Source organism: Anomaloglossus baeobatrachus, chromosome 1, assembly GCF_048569485.1.
Source record: "Anomaloglossus baeobatrachus isolate aAnoBae1 chromosome 1, aAnoBae1.hap1, whole genome shotgun sequence".
Classification (NCBI taxonomy): Eukaryota; Metazoa; Chordata; class Amphibia; order Anura; family Aromobatidae; genus Anomaloglossus; species Anomaloglossus baeobatrachus.
In genome coordinates, this window is record NC_134353.1 from 746,419,387 (window position 1) to 746,440,128 (window position 20,742).

Below are 20,742 nucleotides of genomic sequence, written 5' to 3' on the forward strand. Positions count from 1 at the left end.
CAGGCACATCTGCCTTTCCACAGCCAACATAGGCAAGCTCACATTCATTAAAATGAACCAGGCGTGGATCCCACAGGGATTGTCCATACCTTTGGCTGACTAGAGAAATATACAAGCTGGACCTAGCCATTATTATACTCCACCGCAGTTTGTTCGTTCTATTTGCTATTCACAATATTTTGCAGCTTCCCTCCCAAAAAAACAAAACACAAAAAAAAAACAATAAAACCCCCTTAAAAAACAATGTTGGCTACCTTGTCCTCTGCCTCTTCTACCTACACTGACACATCCACCTCTACCTCCCCCTCAACCTCTTCTTCCATGTGGACCTCTGCCTCCTGGCTCAAGATTATAATTTTTTAGATTATTTAGTTTAATTCTATATTATTTTAAGTAATTTCCCTATCCACATTTGTTTGTAGGGAGATTGTCCTGCACTTACCCCCATTTTGCTTCCTTACAACGACCAATTTACAACACAAAAGTTTGGACCCCAATGACATCTATCGGGTTTGATGTCAAGTTCGTGACCAATTAGAAAACCGAACCGAACTTTTGACTACAGTTTGGCTGAACCCGGCGAATCCGAATATCCACAAGTCCACTCATCCTTATCCATGACTATTCCTGCTTGGTATTGTAATTTCAACGATGAGGTGTGTGATGGCGCTAAATACATATGGCCATACAGATACATATCTAGCTTGCATTATTACAACAGTATGATATGTTAAAGCGTCAATCAAGTAACATCAACCAGTTATTGTAGCGTAGTATTTATTTGCCTTCATCCATCTTTTTATTATTATTATATAAATGTGCTGCTTTAATTATTACTATTATACAATTTATGGTTTGCATATGGTCTTATTTGTTTGTGATTTAGCAGTTAACAGATATTACGCAATAGACGCATCATGTGCAAAGAATATGTTGCCTCGTACTACAAAGGCTAAGGAGGAGCACACATGGGATGTCCTAGCTCCCAAGTCTTATATGAGGTGTCTGCAGCATCAGACTCCTGACATAGCTGTATTTTTCACTGATAGAAATCAATCTACGAACCATGGTAAGTTTTCATTATCTCATGCAATGATTTATATTGAGGCATTATAATCAATGTACTTAATAGCAATGCGTATATAACATTCTATATTTATATATAATAGGATTGGAGCGTGTTTAAATATCAATCATACTGAACTTAATTTTTGTATCGGTCTTTTTTTCTAGACATCGTATACTGATAAAGGAGAACAGGTAATTGTGTTACAGTAATACAAACATGTATTTATAAAGATGAGTAATTACATCCAGGTCAGCTTAACTTTAGAAAACTATTCTGTGTAAATAGTTTTTTTTGCATACCTGAGATTATTGACATTGCATAAAAAAAACATAAAAAGCTAAAATCATGATGTATGTGCATATAATGCCCCTTCATCACTAGAGGATAATGCATAGGAGAGTTTCATTTAGATCTGATCTCTATGTGTACAAACTATTCAATAATGTTATTTAGGTTTCTGCAGCATGTGCACGGATTTATGCAAACCCTAAAAATATGTATGATACTGTCACCTAAAGATACAATAAATATTTCATGTATGGTCATATTCTTGGGGGTAATCGATTTGCTTGAATTCTGTAGGATCTTAATTTCAGACCTATAAGTCATGATAATGTATTGATTCTTTCTCTAGTTATCATTATAAGTGTAAGTGTATGTATAAGTGTAAGACGTGCAATAAACTGATTGAAGTTGTGTAGATGAGTGAAAGAGAACACTAAAAATGGAATGTGAGAATAACATGACATTTGGTAAAAATAATCTCCCATTTATCATAATTATTTTAGAAAATACAAACATGAAACCTATTTATTTAATTATTTATTTATTTATTAATTCCGGCAGCATGAACAAGGACGATTTCTCAGCTTTCACTCAATTACGCTGTGGGTGAGCAATGCAAAACAGGTAGGTGGCACCATATGAGTTAAACTGCAGACGAAAGAATTCTCCCCAGGGTGCAACCCAATTGTAGATGCATTGTCTGATTGGTTCATGGAGGGGAGGGTCTGGCCCTCCAAAATCTGTTTCCACTTATGATGTGTAGCACATCTGGTGCTTCTAGTAGGAACACATTCTGATCCTTCCGTGGAAGTCTCTGAGATGTGTCACATAGGTTTCTTAAGGACATAGTGACATGGAAAGATGACAACTACTGATTCTTCACAATGCAGCTAAGATGAGTGGATGAGTGGTTGTGAATTATTTGCTTTATTTGGCCCCGGTCAGGTTATGTGTTTGCAACAGTATGTAAAGACACATCACTCTCTAAAGCAAGCCGACACATTAGATAACGTATTTGTAGCAGATTCCTAAGAGCTTTGGTTTAAGCTAGTGACAGAATCAAGACTGATATTACCCTATGTCCTTAACATTTTCATTTACTGTAATTGTAAATTTGTAAAAATGGCAAAGTATAAATATGAGATATATATATATATATATATATATATATATATATTGGAATTTTCAGTGATATACCAACAAAACGTAGCAAGTATTAAAGAAGAGTAAAAGAAAATACACATAGTTTTCTAAATATTTTAAAAATAATCTGTATTTGTATTCAGTTCCCTGTAGTTTGATACCCCTACATAACATCCTGAGTGACTATTTGCCTCCAGAAGTCACCTAATTAGTAAATGGAGTCCACCTGTGTAATTTATTCTCACTATAACTACAGTTCTGTGAAGGCCTCAGAGGTTTGTTTGAAAATATTAGCGATCAAATGGCATAATGAAAACCAAGGAACACACCAGACAGGCCAGGGATGTTGTAGAGAAGAATAAAGCAGGGTTAGGGTTAAAAGAAAAAATAGCCCAAGCTTTGAACATCTAACAGAGAACTGTTAAGTCCATCATCCACAAATAGGAGTATGGCACAACTATAAACCTACCAAAACATGGCTGTCCATGTAAGCTGACATCGTAAGCACTAATCAGAGAAGCGGCCAAGAAGTCCATGGTCACTCTGGAGGAGCTGCAGAGATCCACAGCTCAGGTGGGAGAATCTGTTTGCAGAACAACTATTAGTTGTAAACTCCACAAATCTGGCTTTTTTTGGAAGAATGGCAAGAAGAAAGCCCATTTTGAAATCAAGCCATAAGGAAACCCATTTACAGTTTGCAAAAAAAACATGTAGGGGGATGCAGCTAGCATGTGGAAGAAGGTGCTCTGGTCAGATGAGACCAAAGTACAACTTTTTGGGCTAAATGCAAAATGCGATGTGTGGGAAAAAACTAGCACTGCATTTCACCATGAAAACACCATCCCCACCATCACTTATTTTGCACTACTTTACATTTACATTGTTTGTATCACTTTAGGCTGCCTATTTTTACTGCAATAAAATGGGATTTGAGCAATTGGCATACAGGGGTCTGGAGACTGGTAGCAGGGAACTAGTCACTCATGTTGTGAAACAAGACAAGGTATGTATGCTCAGAGACAATCTTATAATAACTAAATATTTTGCCTATTAGCGCATCATCGTGTATGTCTAATTTTTCGCTGCAGATAATATTCCTCTTTGTGTCAGCACTTACTCCAGGAAATAAAGGTATTTAATTCTACTTATCGTATATAAATAATATGTAGCAATGTACTTTTGTTACTTGATTCAAGCAATTGAAAGGTTTTCTCTGAGAAATGTAATATAATAAATAAAATAAATAATACACATTTAAATATTAAACATTTTTCTAAATACCTTTATTTAGCAAAAAGTTTAGTTTTTTTCTACAGCACTCTGTGAAGATTTCAAAGAAGGCAACTGCCATAACTCTGTGCAACCATCCTAGATTTCAAAAGACACTTAGTAAAATGGACTGCGTGAAGTACGAGACAGATGCCCTAAAACTGTCAGGCTGACTGAGATGGATATTTATTCTCAGTCAGCTAAAGAAAGGTGTTCATCTTCTCCTTTGGTTCACTCTGCTCAGTGTCTTGTCAAATTGACTGAACAGAATGGGAGCTCACTATACCTGACAGGATGATGCGCTGACATGACCTCTGTCTCGAGCAGATGTTCCTTATGTAGTCCTTGCTACTGCATTTCCTCTGAAACGGGTTGTGATTGATGGCAGTTGCCATCTTTAAAATCCTGACCGAGTGCAGTAGGTAAAGAATTTCTTTTTGCTACATAAAAGTATGTACAAAAATGTTTAATATTTAAAGGTATTTTATTTATTTATTTTATCATATTTTTCTTAGAACCCCTTTGAACATAAAATGCAGTGGATAACCAACAAAATGTTTCTTGTATGTTTTACATTATGTATTTTATTTGAATATGCAATATTTAAAAAGAAATTTGCTTATCAATTGTTTTGCAATCCTTGTAAGACTACATCTGAGTTTCTAAATATGAATTTATTTGGAATTATTTTTAACAAATTAATATTTATTTTATTAAATAAAAAACCTTGTATCATATAGCACGTTCAGGGCATTGCAGGACCTTAGGTATCCATGGTTACGACCACTAATAACTAACTAATTGTGACTATATGCGTGGTCATAACTTTGGATACCTGAGGCCCTGCAATGCCCTGCACATAAGAAAAGAGACATGGTTATATCAGGAGAACTACACTACATTTCTAATTGGAGATATTTGCTATTATTATTATTATTATTATTATTATTATTATCATTATTATTACACCTACTAAATATTGGGATAGGATCTTGGAGATAAGAATAACCCATTAAGCAGAAAAATTGGATGGTTGTGCTGGTGGACCCTAAAACCTACATTTGGCTGGTGGTAGACTGACCATACGCAGTGGTAGATTCACAAGTCAGCGGTCACATAATATAACTGCCCCCTTTGAGCCCCAAGCCTGGACAACCCCTTTACAACTTCTTTGAGGCCCGCAACACACATCCGTTGAAAACGGGCGTGTTTGGTCCGTTTCTGTACATACCGGAGATACGACCAAACGTGCACATATGTTGTTCTATGTTAAAAGACACACGTGCGTGTTATTTGATCTTCCGTGTGTTCGTGTGCGTCCCACGTTTTTTGCTCCGTTTGGCACAGAAGCATGTTCGTTTTTTGGGACGGAGCACGCACACATAGACATAATGTTAGCCTATGGGAGTCCAAATAAAACGTTCCTTGCACAGATGTGTGGTTATGTTGTCCATGAGAAATGTCCGTGTGATGCAAAATGTCGTTACTACATGTCGGAAGACAGAGTAGCGGGATGAGAATGAACTCGGTTGAACTTCACCCGACTTCATTGTCATGCCGCGGCTCTGTCTGTGTGCCATGTACTGATTATCGGTCAATTCACCGGTGACCGCTAATCCCCCGAGTGACTGAAGTTTCCCCCCCGCTCTCATATTCACCGATCCCCGATGCGGCGCTGCACGGCGTTCACACAGCTCCGGCGGCTTTTTCTAATTTGAAAAAGCCGGCCGCTCATTAAACAATCTCGTATTCCCTGCTTTCCCCGCCCACCAGCGCCTATGATTGGTTGCAGTGAGACATGCCCCCACGCTGAGTGACAGGTGTCTAACTGCACCCAATCACAGCAGCCGGTGGGCGTGTCACTATGGAGTATAGAAATAAATAAATAATTTAAAAACTGGCATGCAGTTCTCCCAATTTTAATACCAGCCAGATAAAGCCATACGGCTGAAGGCTGGTATTCTCAGGATGGGGAGCTCCACGTTATGGGGAGCCCCCCAGCCTAACAATATCAGTCAGCAGCCACCCAGAATGGCCGCATACATTAGATGCGACAGTTCTGGGACAGTACCCGGCTCTTCCCGATTTGCCCTAGTGCGTTGGCAAATCAGGGTAATAAGGAGTTAATGGCAGCCCATAGCTACCACTAAATCCCAGATTAATCATGTCAGGCGTCTCCCCGAGATACCTGCCATGATTGATCTGTAAATTACAGTAAATAAACACACACACCTGAAAAATCCTTTATTAGAAATTAAAAACACAAACACATTCCCTGGTTCACCAATTTAATCAGCCCGACAAAGCCCTCCATCTCTGGCGTTATCCAGGATGGTCCAGCGTCGCTTCCAGCTCTGCTGCATGAAGGTGACCGGAGCAGCAGAAGACACCGCCGCTCCGGTCACCTCCACACAGCAAATGAAGAGAGCCGCGTGATCAGCTGAGCTGTCACTGAGGTTACCCGCTGTCACTGGATCCAGCAGACTCTGTCTGCTGTCAGCCGGCATGTATCAACGACATTTAACATCACACACGGACAACACACACACGTCAGTTAAGTTTCACACGCACACACGGCCATTCCACGCGCACACATGGTTACCATACGCCGAACACACAGCCACCACACGTGCGTTATTTACGGACCAAAAAACGGATTACGGACATGTAAAACAGCCCGTATTACACGTGCGTGGTCATCAAGGACGTGTGTTTTAGGCCTAAGACTGATATGTGCAACTACAGTTTCGGCACCTAAAATTTTTTCTTTATAAGCATTCTCTAGAGCCAGTGAAATGACAAGAAAAATCATTATATGGTTCTGGTGTAGTATTAACTTAAAAATTAAGCCTGATTTATGAAGACCGCCAACCAGATAAGTTGTTCAGGTGTCCATAGCCTCCAATCCCATCTTAGTTTTCTTTATATATATGATAATTTTTTTCTTATACAGAATTTGGAGCCCATTTACAGAAGCATGGTGATGGGGTGAAAGATGTAGCATTTGAAGTTCAAGACTGTGACTTTATTGTTAAGGTGACTATAAGGGACGTCTTGGGGACTTCTTTGCTGATATTGTACGAGAAGCTGCAGCTCGCACAGCAACAAATCGGCACCCAATTGAGTGAATTTTTGGTATCTATTTGTCTACTTGACGATGAACTATTGTATATAGTTCAAACTCAAGAAAGGCACTATACTTCGCTCCTGTGGCACTTCTGTGGCTCCCTTGGCTGGTCCTCAGCCGCCTCTATAAAAACCGGCTATTCTCTAGTCTCACATGACTGGCTGCAGTATGCGTATGACGGTAGTAGTCAAATAGGACAAGATAGCAGTCACACATGGTGGGTTATACAAGGATTAGCAGAGGACCAGGCAGGGGAACCATGGAAGAGCTAAAGGGGGAATATAGATTTTTTTTTTCTTTTGCAAAAACTGCTCTTTTCAGGAGTTATATATCTTTCTATTGTACTGCAGGTAATCCACAGCAAAACCTGCAACCATGGAGGTTTGTTGTAGATTTTGATTCAATGGGAAACTTGACTTGCTGCAGATTGATCTGCACCACAGGACAATTTTTTGCATAGATTCCAGATAAATATTTTTCTGCAGTTTGTGGATGATAGATGTTAAAATAGCATCCACTTTGTTTCAACTATAATACGCTGTGATGTTTCTTCCCGCAACAGAAAATCTGCATTATGTCTACTTAATAAATACATAATTTTAGTTAAAGCACCATTCCAGCATATTTTTTTTATTTCATCTCTGGAGTGGTACTTTCAATGTAAGCCCCCCTGTCCCGGTCTTATACTCACCTGCTGCCGTCCTCCTTTTTTTTCCAGCATCCCTCCAGTCGGTTTCCAAAGATTTGTGACCTACCGGCAGCTCCAGTTTTTCATGGAGCGCACCAGAGGTCACAAATCAATACAAGTCTATGGAAGCCTGCTGTCATGATTGACTCCTGGCTCAGCTGGAGCTGAGCCTTTTTTTTAGTTTCACTTCTGATGCAGGTCACGTTAGGGGTTAATCCTTTCTGCCTCGTTCTGGAGGTCAGGCTGCTTTATTAGGGCACTGTTTCTCTTGGACTTCGCCAGTGATACTTCTGGCTCTGCTGTGTTCTGCTCTTGAGTGACCTGTTGTCTGCCCTGCCCCCTCCTGACCTCCGTGTTCACCTGACCTGTTAACCTCCTCTGTTGTCTGTTTCCATCAGTGTCTCTCCCGCTGTCTCCCTGTTCGTTCCTTATCTGTTTGCCTTAATTCTGTCTTGTGTTCCCACTCCCCCTCGCTTCTAGGCTCTGATTTCCCAGCTACTGACTATTTGCTTCCCTCTGACTACGTTTAGACTTTTCCCTTGTGTACTTACAAGACCTCATGTTGTGACACGGCTTTCTGACGATTCTACTGCCATTTGGTGGGCTTGACTAGTATTACCTCTGCTAGGGAATTCCCTGCTCATACGTTTCCTCCACTTTTACGCCCCCTAGTGGTTTACCAGCTAACTACCTTCTCAGATAGTTTCAGGAATCCTCTCAGTCCCACATTAGTGCGCTGTACTGCTATTGTACATCTTAAGGTCCAGTCACACTAAGCAACTTACCAGCGATCCCAACAACGATAGGGATCGCTGGTAAGTTGCTAGGAGGTTGCTGGTGAGCTGTCACACTGTGACGCTCCAGCGATCCCACCAGCAACCTGACCTGGCAGGGATCGCTGGAGCGTGGCTACACGAGTTGCTGGTGAGCTCACCAGCAACCAGTGACCAGCCCCCAGTCTCCTAGTTACAGCACACATCAGGTTAATTAACCCGATGTGTGCTGCAGCTAAATGTGCACAGAGCAGGGAGCAGCGCACACTGAGCGCTGGCTCCTTGCTCTCCTAGTTACAGCACACATCGGGTTAATTGCCTGATGTGTGCTGCAGCTATCTGTGCACAGAGCAGGAGCCGGCAGCACAGGCAGTGAGAGCGGCAGTGAGAGCGGCGGAGGCTGGTATCAAAGGTAAATATCGGGTAACCAAGGACAGGGCTTCTTGGTTACCCGATGTTTACATTAGTTACCAGCCTCAGCAGAAGCTGGCTCCTGCTGCCTGCACATTAGTTGTTGCTGTCTCGCTGTCACACACAGCGATCTGTGCTTCACAGCAGGACAGCAACAACTAAAAAATGGCCCAGGACATTCAGCAACAACCAACGACCTCACAGCAGGGGCCAGGTTGTTGCTGGATGTCACACTAAGCAACATCGCTAGCAACGTCACAAAAGTTGTTCGTTACCAGCGATGTTGCTAGCGATGTTGCTTAGTGTGACGGGGCCTTTAGAGTACAGCGTGACACCTGCTCTCATAGACTTGCATTGAGAGCTTGTGATGTAACTTCTAAATCCAGACAATTAGAAGTTAGGGGCACAAGATAGTGTTGTGGGACCGGAGCAGTGTCGAAAAACAATGGAGACAGTGACTGGTGAGTATCTGATAGGGGGCAGGGGACTTAGATTTAAAGCACCACTCCAGCTCTGAAATTAAAATGCTGGAGTGGTGCTTTGAAGACAGAATTGGAAATATTTAATAAAATACTTAATAGGCAAATTACTAAAGTCATCTGAGGTTTTGTGATAGAACAATAACAAGTATTTGTACAGATAATCAGTATATACTGTACATAATATGTACAATTGTTAGGGTTCAAACTAAAACGAATGTGCACCTATGCCAATGGGTCTATTTATACAGGTGAATAATCTATCCACAAGAAAGTTAATCGACCATATAGCAACATGTATATAACTGATCAACTGGCTTGCAATCACATGGAGCTATCATTGGCAGTATGTGTGGACGAACAATCATTCAAATGATAGTTTACGGGGTCAGTTATTGCCCCGTGTACATCGTTTTTTATATAACACATAGGATCATCCAGGGAACATATTTAAATTCAAGTTATTTGATTAACAATTTCTTAACAATTTACAGTATTTTTCTTTTATTTGATCAGAAAGCCAGAGAAAGAGGAGCAGTAATAGTAAAGGAGCCCTGGATTGAAGAAGATAAATATGGAAGAGTCAAGTTTGCAGTCATTCAGACGGTAATTACATCTTCAATCTGTTTTTAATATATTTTGTGTGTATTTATGTAACAGGGCTGCAGTTTGGAATATCTGGGCCCAATACCTTAGAATGGACAGGACCCCTTGGGCTCCTTTGTGTGCCATCTTCTATTTTATAGCCTAATGTACAGATTTAGTGGATGTTGGGAGAAGGGGAGAGGAAGTGTGTTGTAACATTTGAGCCCCTATGACAGATAGAAAAGATATTTAGTGTAACCCAATGAAACAAGACCCATTCTTATCAGAAGTTAGGCTGAGATCAGATACTTTCACTCTTTGTAGTACTATGATTGAAATCTACTGTGAAATGTATGTGCACATTAATAATGATGCCAACATATTAATACCCAGATGCTGGTGTGATGACGATACTCCTTCCTTATGAGAATGGTATATAGAATTCAGTGAGATTTGGAGTGTAAAAATAAGAACAAGGCTTTTTGGATTTGGTAAAAGTGACAAACTGTTGCAAAAGGGTGGATTATTTCTCAACATTCAATCCAATTAACAAACTAGAAAATGATTAAATAGCTCCATTTAAACTTGATTTTGATCCATGACATTTAGAGGCTTTTTGTAACTTACACATACATACTGTACTTGTATTTATCTGCCTTCATCAGAGGTAATGTTTTTAGATTAGCGTTCAATGTAAGATATGAGTCCGCTTTCCCTCTCTTATTTGTCACTTTTTCTTTTCCTTTTCTTTTTCTATTTTCTGTTTGATGTTGCTAAAGTTAAATGTTATAACTTTTAGGTGTGCTTTATAAACTTAAAGGACATAATTAGAAAAAAAAATTGCTATGAAAATCTGCAACGTTTTTGTGAAACTCGACGGTATGTTCTAAATTTCCCATATTATGCAGACCTTATTGTTATATTTGCGGCAGAAAAAGCAATTTGATACGGAATTATTAGGGTATGTGTACAACATGTCTTTTTTAGTGCAAAACCATTGGAAAAAAGAACAATATGCATAGCAATGTCGTTTTGACATTGTTGTGCACATATTCAGTCTATTAACTGTTTTAGGCCCTGTGCACACACAAAAGTTATGTTTCTTCAGCAAAAAACACACCCTCTGACAGAAAAACACACCTCTTGCCGAAAAACCCATAAAAAACGCATGCGGTTTTACCGCGGTATGGTGCGGTTTTTCCCTGCGTTATGTCCCTGATTTTTTTTAACATTGTCAATGACAAAACATAGGGAAAAAACGCAGGGACCTGCAGAATAGAAGTGACATGCTGCTTCTTTTTGTTGCAAAAAATCTGCAGCAAAACTCGTAAAAAAAAGAAACGTGCGCACATTTTGGATTTCTCATAGACTTTGCTGGGGAAGGACTGCATGAAGCTTATGAACAAAAACTGCACCAATTTGCAGCAAAACCGCAGCAGAAACTCAGTGTGCGCACAGGGCATAAGGATTCAGATATTGCAAAGCTATTAAAAGAAGTGACATGTTCAATCTTCGGTCAGCGATGGATTACAGAAAAGAAGATGCCGGTGGTAGATGTTGGGAAAACCGCCAGCGAAGCTGCTTCAGGAAACAGACCGCTGGCTTTTACTGAAGCAACTTCACCTAGGAAAACCTCTGTGGCTCCCTAATCATTATTGAAAAGTATACAAAAGAGGGCGCCACCTACAGGGGATCTCTGATAGCAGAAAAACAAAATCAGAATTAAGATGTCGTGTGCACCAACCCTTGGAATGGAATCCTCCCTTTTATCATTGTAATATTTTGTATCTTTGGTTTGACTGAGTGGTTTGGGATGGAATAAGTAAAAAGGAATCCTAGCTCTGTGCTGCATGTGTAGCCCATGCCATGTTCTCATCTTAAGCCTGCTTTACACGTTGCAATTTCGCATACGATATCGTATGCGATTTGCAACGCCCCCATCGTATGTGCAGCACGTTCAATTTGTTGAACGTGCCGCACAAACGATTAACCCCCGTCACACATACTTACCTTCCATACGACCTCGATGTGGGTGGCGAACGTCCACTTCCTGGAGTGGGAGGGACGTTTGGCGTCACATCGACGTCACGCGGCAGCCGGCCAATAGAAGCGGAGGGGCGGAGCTGAGCGAGACGTAAACATCCCGCCCACCTCCTTACTTCCGCATTGTGGGCCGGGAGCCGCAGGAGGCAGGTGAGATCTGTTCATCGTTCCCGGGGTGTCACACACTGCAATGTGCGCTACCCCGGGTACGATGAACAATCTCACGTTCAATTCGTCAGGACTGGACGACGTGCATGCGATGAACAGTTTTTCGTTCAATCGCAATTGCACGTCGCTGTCAAACGCTACAACATACCTTACGATGCCGGATGTGCGTCACTTACAACGTGACCCCGCCGACACATCGTAAGATATCTTGTGGCGTGGAAAGCAGGCTTAAGTTAGGAGATCTTAGTTTAATAATTAGTACTCCATCAATGTGTTAAAAGAACCATTGTCATGTTTAAGGAATGTAAATTCGTCAGAAGCAACGACATCTTACAATTACATTTTACCTGTCTGCACATAGTATGGAGATACAACACACACACTTGTGGAAAAGGTGGATTACAATGGAATCTTCTTACCAGGATTTCAGCCACCAATATTTAAGGATCCTCTCCTCCCAAAGCTGTAAGTATATGGAATAATGGTATTTGTGGATTTTATATAACGTAACAATGTGTACTCATATAGTAAAAACTAAAAAGCTTTACGTGGTGTTGATGCCACACACGACTGGGCACAATAAGCATAAGCTATGTATAAAGAAATTACTTGTATCAGTACCTTATAACGGTGGATAGATTTTTATTAGACCTGTGACTTCTTCCAAGTCTCCAAATGATATTCCTGTCACTTGCTTATATTATAGGCCAAGCTGCAAATTAAATTTCATTGACCACGTGGTGGGAAATCAACCCGATAATGAAATGGTGTCAATTGTTGACTGGTAAATATTTGTGATGAAATGTTCATCTTACATCCAATCATACAATCACTGTTGTTTTTTCTTATTATTGCTAATACAACCTTTTTGCATTGTTAAAGGGGTTCTCCACTACTAGGACAACCTCTTCTGGTTCCGCATGTTTACCCCAGGTAAACTATAAAAGGATACACTCACCTCCGGTATTGGTGTCATTCCATCATGACGTTGTGATGTCATGCGAGCTCTGTGTCCAATCAGCGGCTGCAGACAAAAGCCGGTGCTCATTGGATGGGGCAGTCCTATGACGTTACAATGTCACATGAGCCCTAGCACTTCTAGAATGGCGCCGGTACGGGAGGTGAGTGTAGCCTTTTTTTAATTTTACCTGGGGGAAACATGTGGAATCAGAAGGGGTTGTACTAGTAGTGGACAACTCCTTTAAATGACACAATGATTTATTTACCCCTCCCTAAACCTATAGATTTGTGAGTTTTGCTTGGTTTGTAAAGCTTGCTTATGCTGGTATTATTCACTTCAACTTGTCATAGCTCTGTGAATATCAAACATGATAGATGCCGTTAAAGGGAATCTGTCCCCTGGCTTTTGCTACCTAATCTGAGAGGAGCATAATATAGAGACAGAGACCCTGATTCCAGTGATGTGTCACTTACTGGGCTGCTTTGTGTAGTTTGATAAAATCACAGTTTCATCAGCAGTAGATTATCATTAGAGGACTACTTAGGCTGTGTGCACACGTTGCGTTTTTTACCGCGGAAACGCTGCGTTTTGGATGCCAAAAATCGGTGCGGAAAGAAAAGCAGCATGTCACTTCTTTTGTGCGGTGTGGCTACGTTCTCTCCCCCATTGAATCAATGATGTGGGTCAGAACGCAGCTACACCGCAGTGAGCTGCTTTTTTGTTGCGGTCCGTGGGCTTTGTCGGCATGCCAGAACGCAGGCATTTACCTGGAAGTGAGGTCAAGAGGTTTCCTGTTGACCTCACTTCCTGGCAAAGTCCTTGTAAGCCCCCGGTATCGCCAAAGTGCCCGCCCCGACCCCCCTCCCGAAAATCCAACATGGCCGCGCGCACAGTAGCGCACCGGCCGCCCTGCTCCTATGATTTCTGTCGCATGTGCCTTGAGACATGCGACAGAAAAATGCCCCCCCAGGCCCTGCCAGGTCACCCCCTATTCCCCCGGTATTCCCTTACCTGTCCGGTCGCAGCGCTGATCCCCCGCGGCCCCCTTCTCCTTCACAGCAGACGCCGGCCGGTCACATATGCAGAGCAGCTGACAGCCAGCACTGTGTTCAGTGAGCTGTGCTGGCTGCTCGGCACTCTGCAGCTGTGACCCGGGGAGAGTGGGTGCAGATTTTTGGCACCCACTCTCCTCAAATGGAGGGTCTGCCCTCCTAGAAAATGGGGGATATGTTCCCTGAACGTGCCCCCATATTCTAGAAGGTCCAGAGGCGACGTGGGACGTTCAACTGGATTTCTGCGGACCCATTTTTTTAAATTTTTTGATTAAATTGGAGAACAAGGGAATGATTTGGGGAGTGTTTTTTCTAATAAAAAAAAATTTGTCTTTTTTTTGCTTTTGTTTACTGTCAATTAGTTATGTCTGGTATCTGATAGACGCCGTGACATCACTAATTGCTGGGCTTGATGCCAGGTGACATTACACATCTGGTATCAACCCCATTTATTACCCCGTTTGCCAACGCACCAGGGCGCGGGATGAGTTGGGGTGAAGCGCCAGGATTGGCGCATCTAATGGATGCGCCACTTCTGGGGCGGCTGCGGCCTGCTATTTTTAGGCTGGGAAGAGTCCAATAACCGTGGCTCTTCCCACCCTGAGAATACCAGACCCCAGCTGTCAGCTTCACCTTGGCTGGTGATCTAATTTGGGGGGACCCCACGTTATTTTTTTTAAAGTCTTTATTTATAAATAAAAAAAAAAAGCCTGGGGAGCCCTCCAAATTGATCACCAGCCAAGATGAAGCTGCCAGCTGTGGTTTGCAGGCTACAGCTGTCTGCTTTACCCTGACTGGCTATCAAAAATAGGGGGGACCCCACGCCATTTTTTTCATTTTTTTTTTTGGATAAATACTAAGCTAGGCACCCTTTAGTGCCACATGAAAGGTACTAAAGGTGCCAGCTTAGAATATGCAGGCGGGAATGGGACGTTATATATATTTGACATCCCTTCATCCATTGACGCTTTTTAGGCTGTGTGCCCACAATCAGGGTTTGCAGCGTTATGGGCGCTGAGTGTTTTCCCTGCATCCATAATGCTGCGTTGTGCAGGAGAAGCACAGTGGAAGGATTTTTGGAGATCCCATGCCCACTGTGCTTCTTTTCTCCGCAGCATAAACTGACCAGTGGCGTGGCTTCCCGAGCCTCAGCATGTCAATTTATGCTGCGGAGACGAGAGTGTTCTCTGCAGGTAGCATAGAGCTCCACAGCAGCCTGAACCCAAATCGTGGGCGTGGGCATGGGCAGCTGCAGGAAGGCTGACACTGTGTACTAGACGCCGTGTCGCTGGATCATGGCCACATAGCCTTAGGCCTGTTTCACACGTCAGTGATTCTGGGACGTTTGTGCTTTTTTTTAAACATACCAGAATCACTGATATACGCAGACCCATTATAATGAATGGGTCTGCTCACACGTCAGTGATTTTACACTGCACGTGTCTCCGTGCGGCGTACCCGCGTGTGCGTGATTGCCGCACGGAGACATGTCCATTTTTTTCTGGCATCACTGATGTTCCATGGACCACGCAGTGGTGTGGTCCGTGAAACACGTGCCAGAAAAAAACGTGCTTTTGAAATAAAAATCATTTTAACTCACCCGGCTCCAGCGATGTCCTCTGCAGCCTGTGCAGCTTGCTGCTTCTGAGCCGGCTCATTATTGTCGCGCATATTCATGATGCGCGACACAGACGACCCGGAAGTAGCTGCTGCGGGGGTCAGCACCAGCCGGATGCCACGGAGAACGGAGCCCGGATTGCACTTAGACAACCCACGTGTGCCGTGATTCACGGCACACGGAGGGACATGTGCGTGTTTTACACGCCAGTGAAAAACGTCAGTGTTTTTCACTGACGTGTGAAACGGGCCTAAAAGTGAGAATATTGTTGCTACAGCAACATTTTGGGGGAAGTAGCTGTGGATTTAAAATGCTTAATATACTCCTGAATAAAATCCTTGAGGGGTGCAGATTCCAAAATGGGGTCACTTGTGGGGGTTTTCTGACGTATAGGTATCCAAGGGGCCTGCTAATGTGACATGGTGCACGAAGTTTATTTCAACTTTTCCAAAATTCAAATGGTGCTCCTTCCATTCCAAGCCCTCCCATTTATCCAAACAGAATGTGGAGAAGGAAATGACATCACAGGTTTTTTTTTTCCAAAGGTCTGTGTTCAACCAACTTTATTAACACTGACAAGTCTTAAAAAACGCACCTAAATAAACGCATGAAAAACGCATGAAAAACGCATGGAAAACGCATGAAAAACGCATGCGTTTTCGATGCGTTGTTTCTCAAAAAGCATTGTTTACAATTCTCCCCTCTGCCAGAGGGTGCGTTTTTTTCCGCGCTGAAAAAAACGCAACGTGTGAACATACCCTTAGCCTGCTACCAGGTAATCAAGCACATTCATGAGCTCTGTGTAACTGCTAGATCTGCAGCAGAGAAAACATTAATTTTATCAAAATGACAGAAAACAGCTCAGTAAGTGACACATCATGGGAATCAGGGTCTCTGTCTCTACATTATGGTGCTCTTAGGGTCGTTTAATATTTGCGCTGTTTTGACGGAAACGGGCTCCGTTACACATACAGTACAGTTCATGTATTTACAGTGGAAGCGCGACATCATGTGGAAACATGCGGGTACTGCATGAAAGACACAACCCGCATGGTTTCGCGCTTCAACTGTAAATAAATGAACTGTACGGCATATGTGACGGATCCCGTTTCCGTCAAAACAGCGCAAATGTGAAACGGCCCTTAGATGGGGGAGCTAAAACATGGTCACAGATTCCCTTTAAAAGGGTATTATCAAGTTTGAAATTTAGCCCCATCCATAAGTAATAACTTTAAAACTTAGAATAGAATAACCCTGTAAGTGCATGTGTGCCAACTAAAGCATCCAATCAGGAGATATCTAAATCCATCATTCAGAGCAGTGGGAGAGTGAGTTTGGGGGGCGCCCCATACAGAGCATTCAGGGTACTGCGCACATCAAAGGAACCACCTTTGGGGGACATTTCATGGTGTGAGTTGGATCAAAACTTATTTTTCTTGGTCTTCTTGATAGGAATATAAATGTACATAACATGATAGGAATAGGAACGTACACAAAAGTATGTTTAGACAGCTTTCCAAGTTTTCTATGTAGTTCTATCAGCAATTTTACAGGGTCAAAACTTCTGACAGTCTCCCTTCAAACATTAGAAATACATAATCTCTGTGCATCAAACCGTATAAAAATTGTACATAGAAAAATGTATTATATCCGGATGGAATATATGGACCTACCCTGGTGGTAGGAGCTACAGAACAGCTCCTTCCATTGAAGAAAAGAAAAACACTAAAAAAACGACTAAAACACCAAAGATTCTTCTGCAATATGTTAACAGCCATGCATGGGGAAATTTGTGCTTTTTCACTGTATTCAAAACTGCTGTCAGGTAGTTTATTAACCCTTCAATTGCTTTTCAGTAATCAACGCAAAGTGGAATGGCAGGAATTAAAAATTATATTTTTACCATTAAAATGTTGGAATAATGTGAACAGGCCACTACAGAAGGCAGACCATAAATCTGTTATCTGGCCATAGATTGCCATGACAACCATTAGGACTACAAAAACACAATCTCAGGGTGCCGACGGGGTTAAAGAGCGAGCCCCTATGCTCTGTTAACTATGTAGATGCCGTTTTCCATTATTAACTGCAGCATCTAAAATGTAAATGACCTTGGCTGATACGCAAGGTGTCCGCTATAGTGTACAGATGACAGCTGCGGCATTTTCACTTGTCACAGGGTGCTAGTATATTGGTGTATTGGTGGTCACAAAGGGGTTAAACAACCCTTCTGACCCAGCTCAGGGGTGTCAGTCTCTGCAATATTACCACAATGGAAAACCCAGTATAAAACTGCCCCACACCTGGCTAGAAGGCATGCCACTCTTATAGACGATCCTCTGGTTCCTCATTTACAGTCATTGAATAAGTATACGGATCCGCCTAGTATATACTGTATATATGCTACTGCACTAATGCCATCAAGTTGATGCTGTACAAATAATATCTTAGCCTTATCTCAATTTTGCAAACCTATCACCCTAGGTATCACCCATTGGCCCTGATTCATGAAGACTGGCATTTTCTACACCAGTCTTGATGAAGTCGGTGCTCGTCTTAATAATTTTGGAACTTTCCTTAACTAGTGTGCGCATGTAAGAAATGTACTCCAGGGTGTCGAAGTGTATGCCACTTTTGTCGTACATTTTGATGAATCTATCTTCTGGTGCATGCCCGCACCCATTTTAGCTATGCTTCGCCAGATGTGATAAAGTTTATAGAGCTGGTGTAAAACCCAGAAAAGATTCAAAATTTTTGAGCAACTCGTAAATTAGTAAAATGATTGCAACATTTCATTCTATTTTACAGGGAAAAGAACGTTGGTAAACAGCTTGATAAATTGAGCCCTCTGGGATTTTTCTTTATTTTTTTACATAGAGAGCAGTAATTTTACACTGCATCAAATAGAAATAAAATTTGTAGTCACAATTTAGTGCAAAACTAACAGATATTTGCAATGATAATGTACTAAACTAGAGAGAAACCTTCACTCATCCAAAACATTATTGACATCTCTGTAGGTACCAGAAAAATCTGTTGTTCCACCGCTTTTGGTCTGTGGATGACAAACAACTTCACACAGAGTTCAGTGCGCTCCGTTCCATTGTAGTCGCCAACTATGAGGAGACCATCAAGATGCCCATAAATGAGCCAGCGACAGGGAAGAGGAAATCTCAGATCCAGGTACAAAGTCCATGTAACTGAACAATGATTGACATAAGCAGGAGGCTTATCCCTTACAGAGAGGGGCGAGAAAAGCAATATATGGGCTGATCTATTGCTTCATATATCAAGGAGAGTAAAGAAAATATGATATTTAACATGTAGGAATTGGAATGTTGATTTGTATACGTAGCGCCCCACGGGGCCTGCAGGGCTACCTATCACCGGGCCAGTGGTATTTTGGGGTTGCTGTGACTGTATAACAGCAAAAACCTGCAACCAGGTAGATAATGCCCAATAGTCCAATTCACACAAGATAATAGCAAGGACTAAAACTTAACTTTTAATAATTCAGATAAAATTGTCAATATTACATAGTGCAGTAAAAATTGCCAAATGGCTATAAGTTGAAATGGTCTCACCCAGATGTTCTCCAGGGACAGAAGGACACACCGATCAGGGTTGGTCACAAGCGGAAAAAGCCGGGGTAAAGCATTGGGAGATGGTAAGATATAAACCCTGTTGTGCCCCGTGCCAATGCTTCCGCCCTGACAAGGGCAGCACCCAAATGAGCTGTCTGCCCCACAACCAAACAAAGAAAAAGCGTTCTCCCAACGCGTTTCCCTCCAGGTAGAAAGAGTTCCTCAGGGGAGAATAGAGAACCAATTGATCAACCTGCAGTGGCAGGGATCAAGGGACTGATCAACCTGCAGTGGCAGGGATCAAAGGTAGAGGCTATGTGTCCAAATACAGGGTGGTGCATGGACACTAAAGCCTAAAGCCGCTATATACCCATTTGTTAATAATGATTATTACCTTCAGCCGTGCAGGGCAGCCGCCCTGCATAATACTCCGTTCATGCTCACATTGCCGGCGCATGACGTCACTTCCGGTCATGTGACTAACAGACTTCCGCGCTCCAGTCTGGAACGCATGAAAAGCAATTGGATGGGGGAGACATCAATAGATGAGGTCATATCCGGTTTAGCGAACATCACCGTTGTAAGTCACCTAAACTTCCCCATCCAATCGTCTTGCAAAAGGGGCGTATCGTCACTGTGCAGGGCAGCCGCCCTGCATAATACTCCGTTCATGCTTACATTGCCGGCGTCTGACGTCACTTCCGGTCATGTGATTAACAGACTTCCGCGCTCCAGTCTGGAACGCATGGAAAGCAATTGGATGGGGGAGACATCAATAGACGAGGTCATATCCGGTTTAGCGGACCTCACCATTGTATGTCACCTAAACTTCCAATCGTCTTGCAATAGGGGCCAAAAATCTCAAAATTTTTTAAAATAAGTACAGTTTGGAATGTTTAGTGCTGTAGTGCACATTTGGTGCTGCTTTTTGTTTTTTCTTCATTGAATTGGTCGGTGGTTGACCTCCACCTTGCTTTGCACCCCAATTTGGGATGTATTCCATCTGTCTAGATTTTGGCGGTTGGTGACTGTTCACATTAAGTCATCAGGCTTTGTCCACAGGCTATTTACTTCATGCAGCATTTGCTTGGACCTGTCCCGCCCACAGCCATGATTCAGTCATGGGTACGGGATTGAAATAGACCAAGTGAGTGCTGCTGAGAGCAGTTCTACGATTCATATGTGAGGCCGTATGGCACATTTTATAAAAATATTTTAGTGTAGGACTGCTTCAAATGAGATTTGCCGTGACGTGGCGAAGCAGCTCAAGAAATTGCAATTTTTTGCCAAAAATCTCAAAATTTTTTAAAATAAGTACAGTTTGGAATGTTTAGTGCTGTAGTGCACATTTGGTGCTGCTTTTTGTTTTTTCTTCATTGAATTGGTCGGTGGTTGACCTCCACCTTGCTTTGCACCCCAATTTGGGATGTATTCCATCTGTCTAGATTTTGGCGGTTGGTGACTGTTCACATTAAGTCATCAGGCTT

At 42.2% G+C, this 20,742-nt stretch overlaps 1 protein-coding gene across 1 annotated transcript in view; it reads left to right on the forward strand.

Annotated features, from left to right (window-relative positions):
• Positions 1 to 986: 986 nt before the first annotated feature.
• The window catches only part of HPD (4-hydroxyphenylpyruvate dioxygenase), a 30,772-nt gene continuing 11,016 nt past the window's right edge, over positions 987 to 20,742 (forward strand). The window contains exons 1-10 of the mRNA XM_075341829.1: positions 987 to 1,069; positions 1,234 to 1,260; positions 1,916 to 1,978; positions 3,396 to 3,500; positions 3,586 to 3,628; positions 6,720 to 6,802; positions 9,761 to 9,850; positions 12,402 to 12,505; positions 12,747 to 12,824; positions 18,692 to 18,854. Of these exons, the coding sequence (XP_075197944.1) occupies positions 1,067 to 1,069; positions 1,234 to 1,260; positions 1,916 to 1,978; positions 3,396 to 3,500; positions 3,586 to 3,628; positions 6,720 to 6,802; positions 9,761 to 9,850; positions 12,402 to 12,505; positions 12,747 to 12,824; positions 18,692 to 18,854 (759 nt within the window). The 5' untranslated portion in view covers positions 987 to 1,066. The remainder of the gene's footprint in view (positions 1,070 to 1,233; positions 1,261 to 1,915; positions 1,979 to 3,395; positions 3,501 to 3,585; positions 3,629 to 6,719; positions 6,803 to 9,760; positions 9,851 to 12,401; positions 12,506 to 12,746; positions 12,825 to 18,691; positions 18,855 to 20,742) is intronic.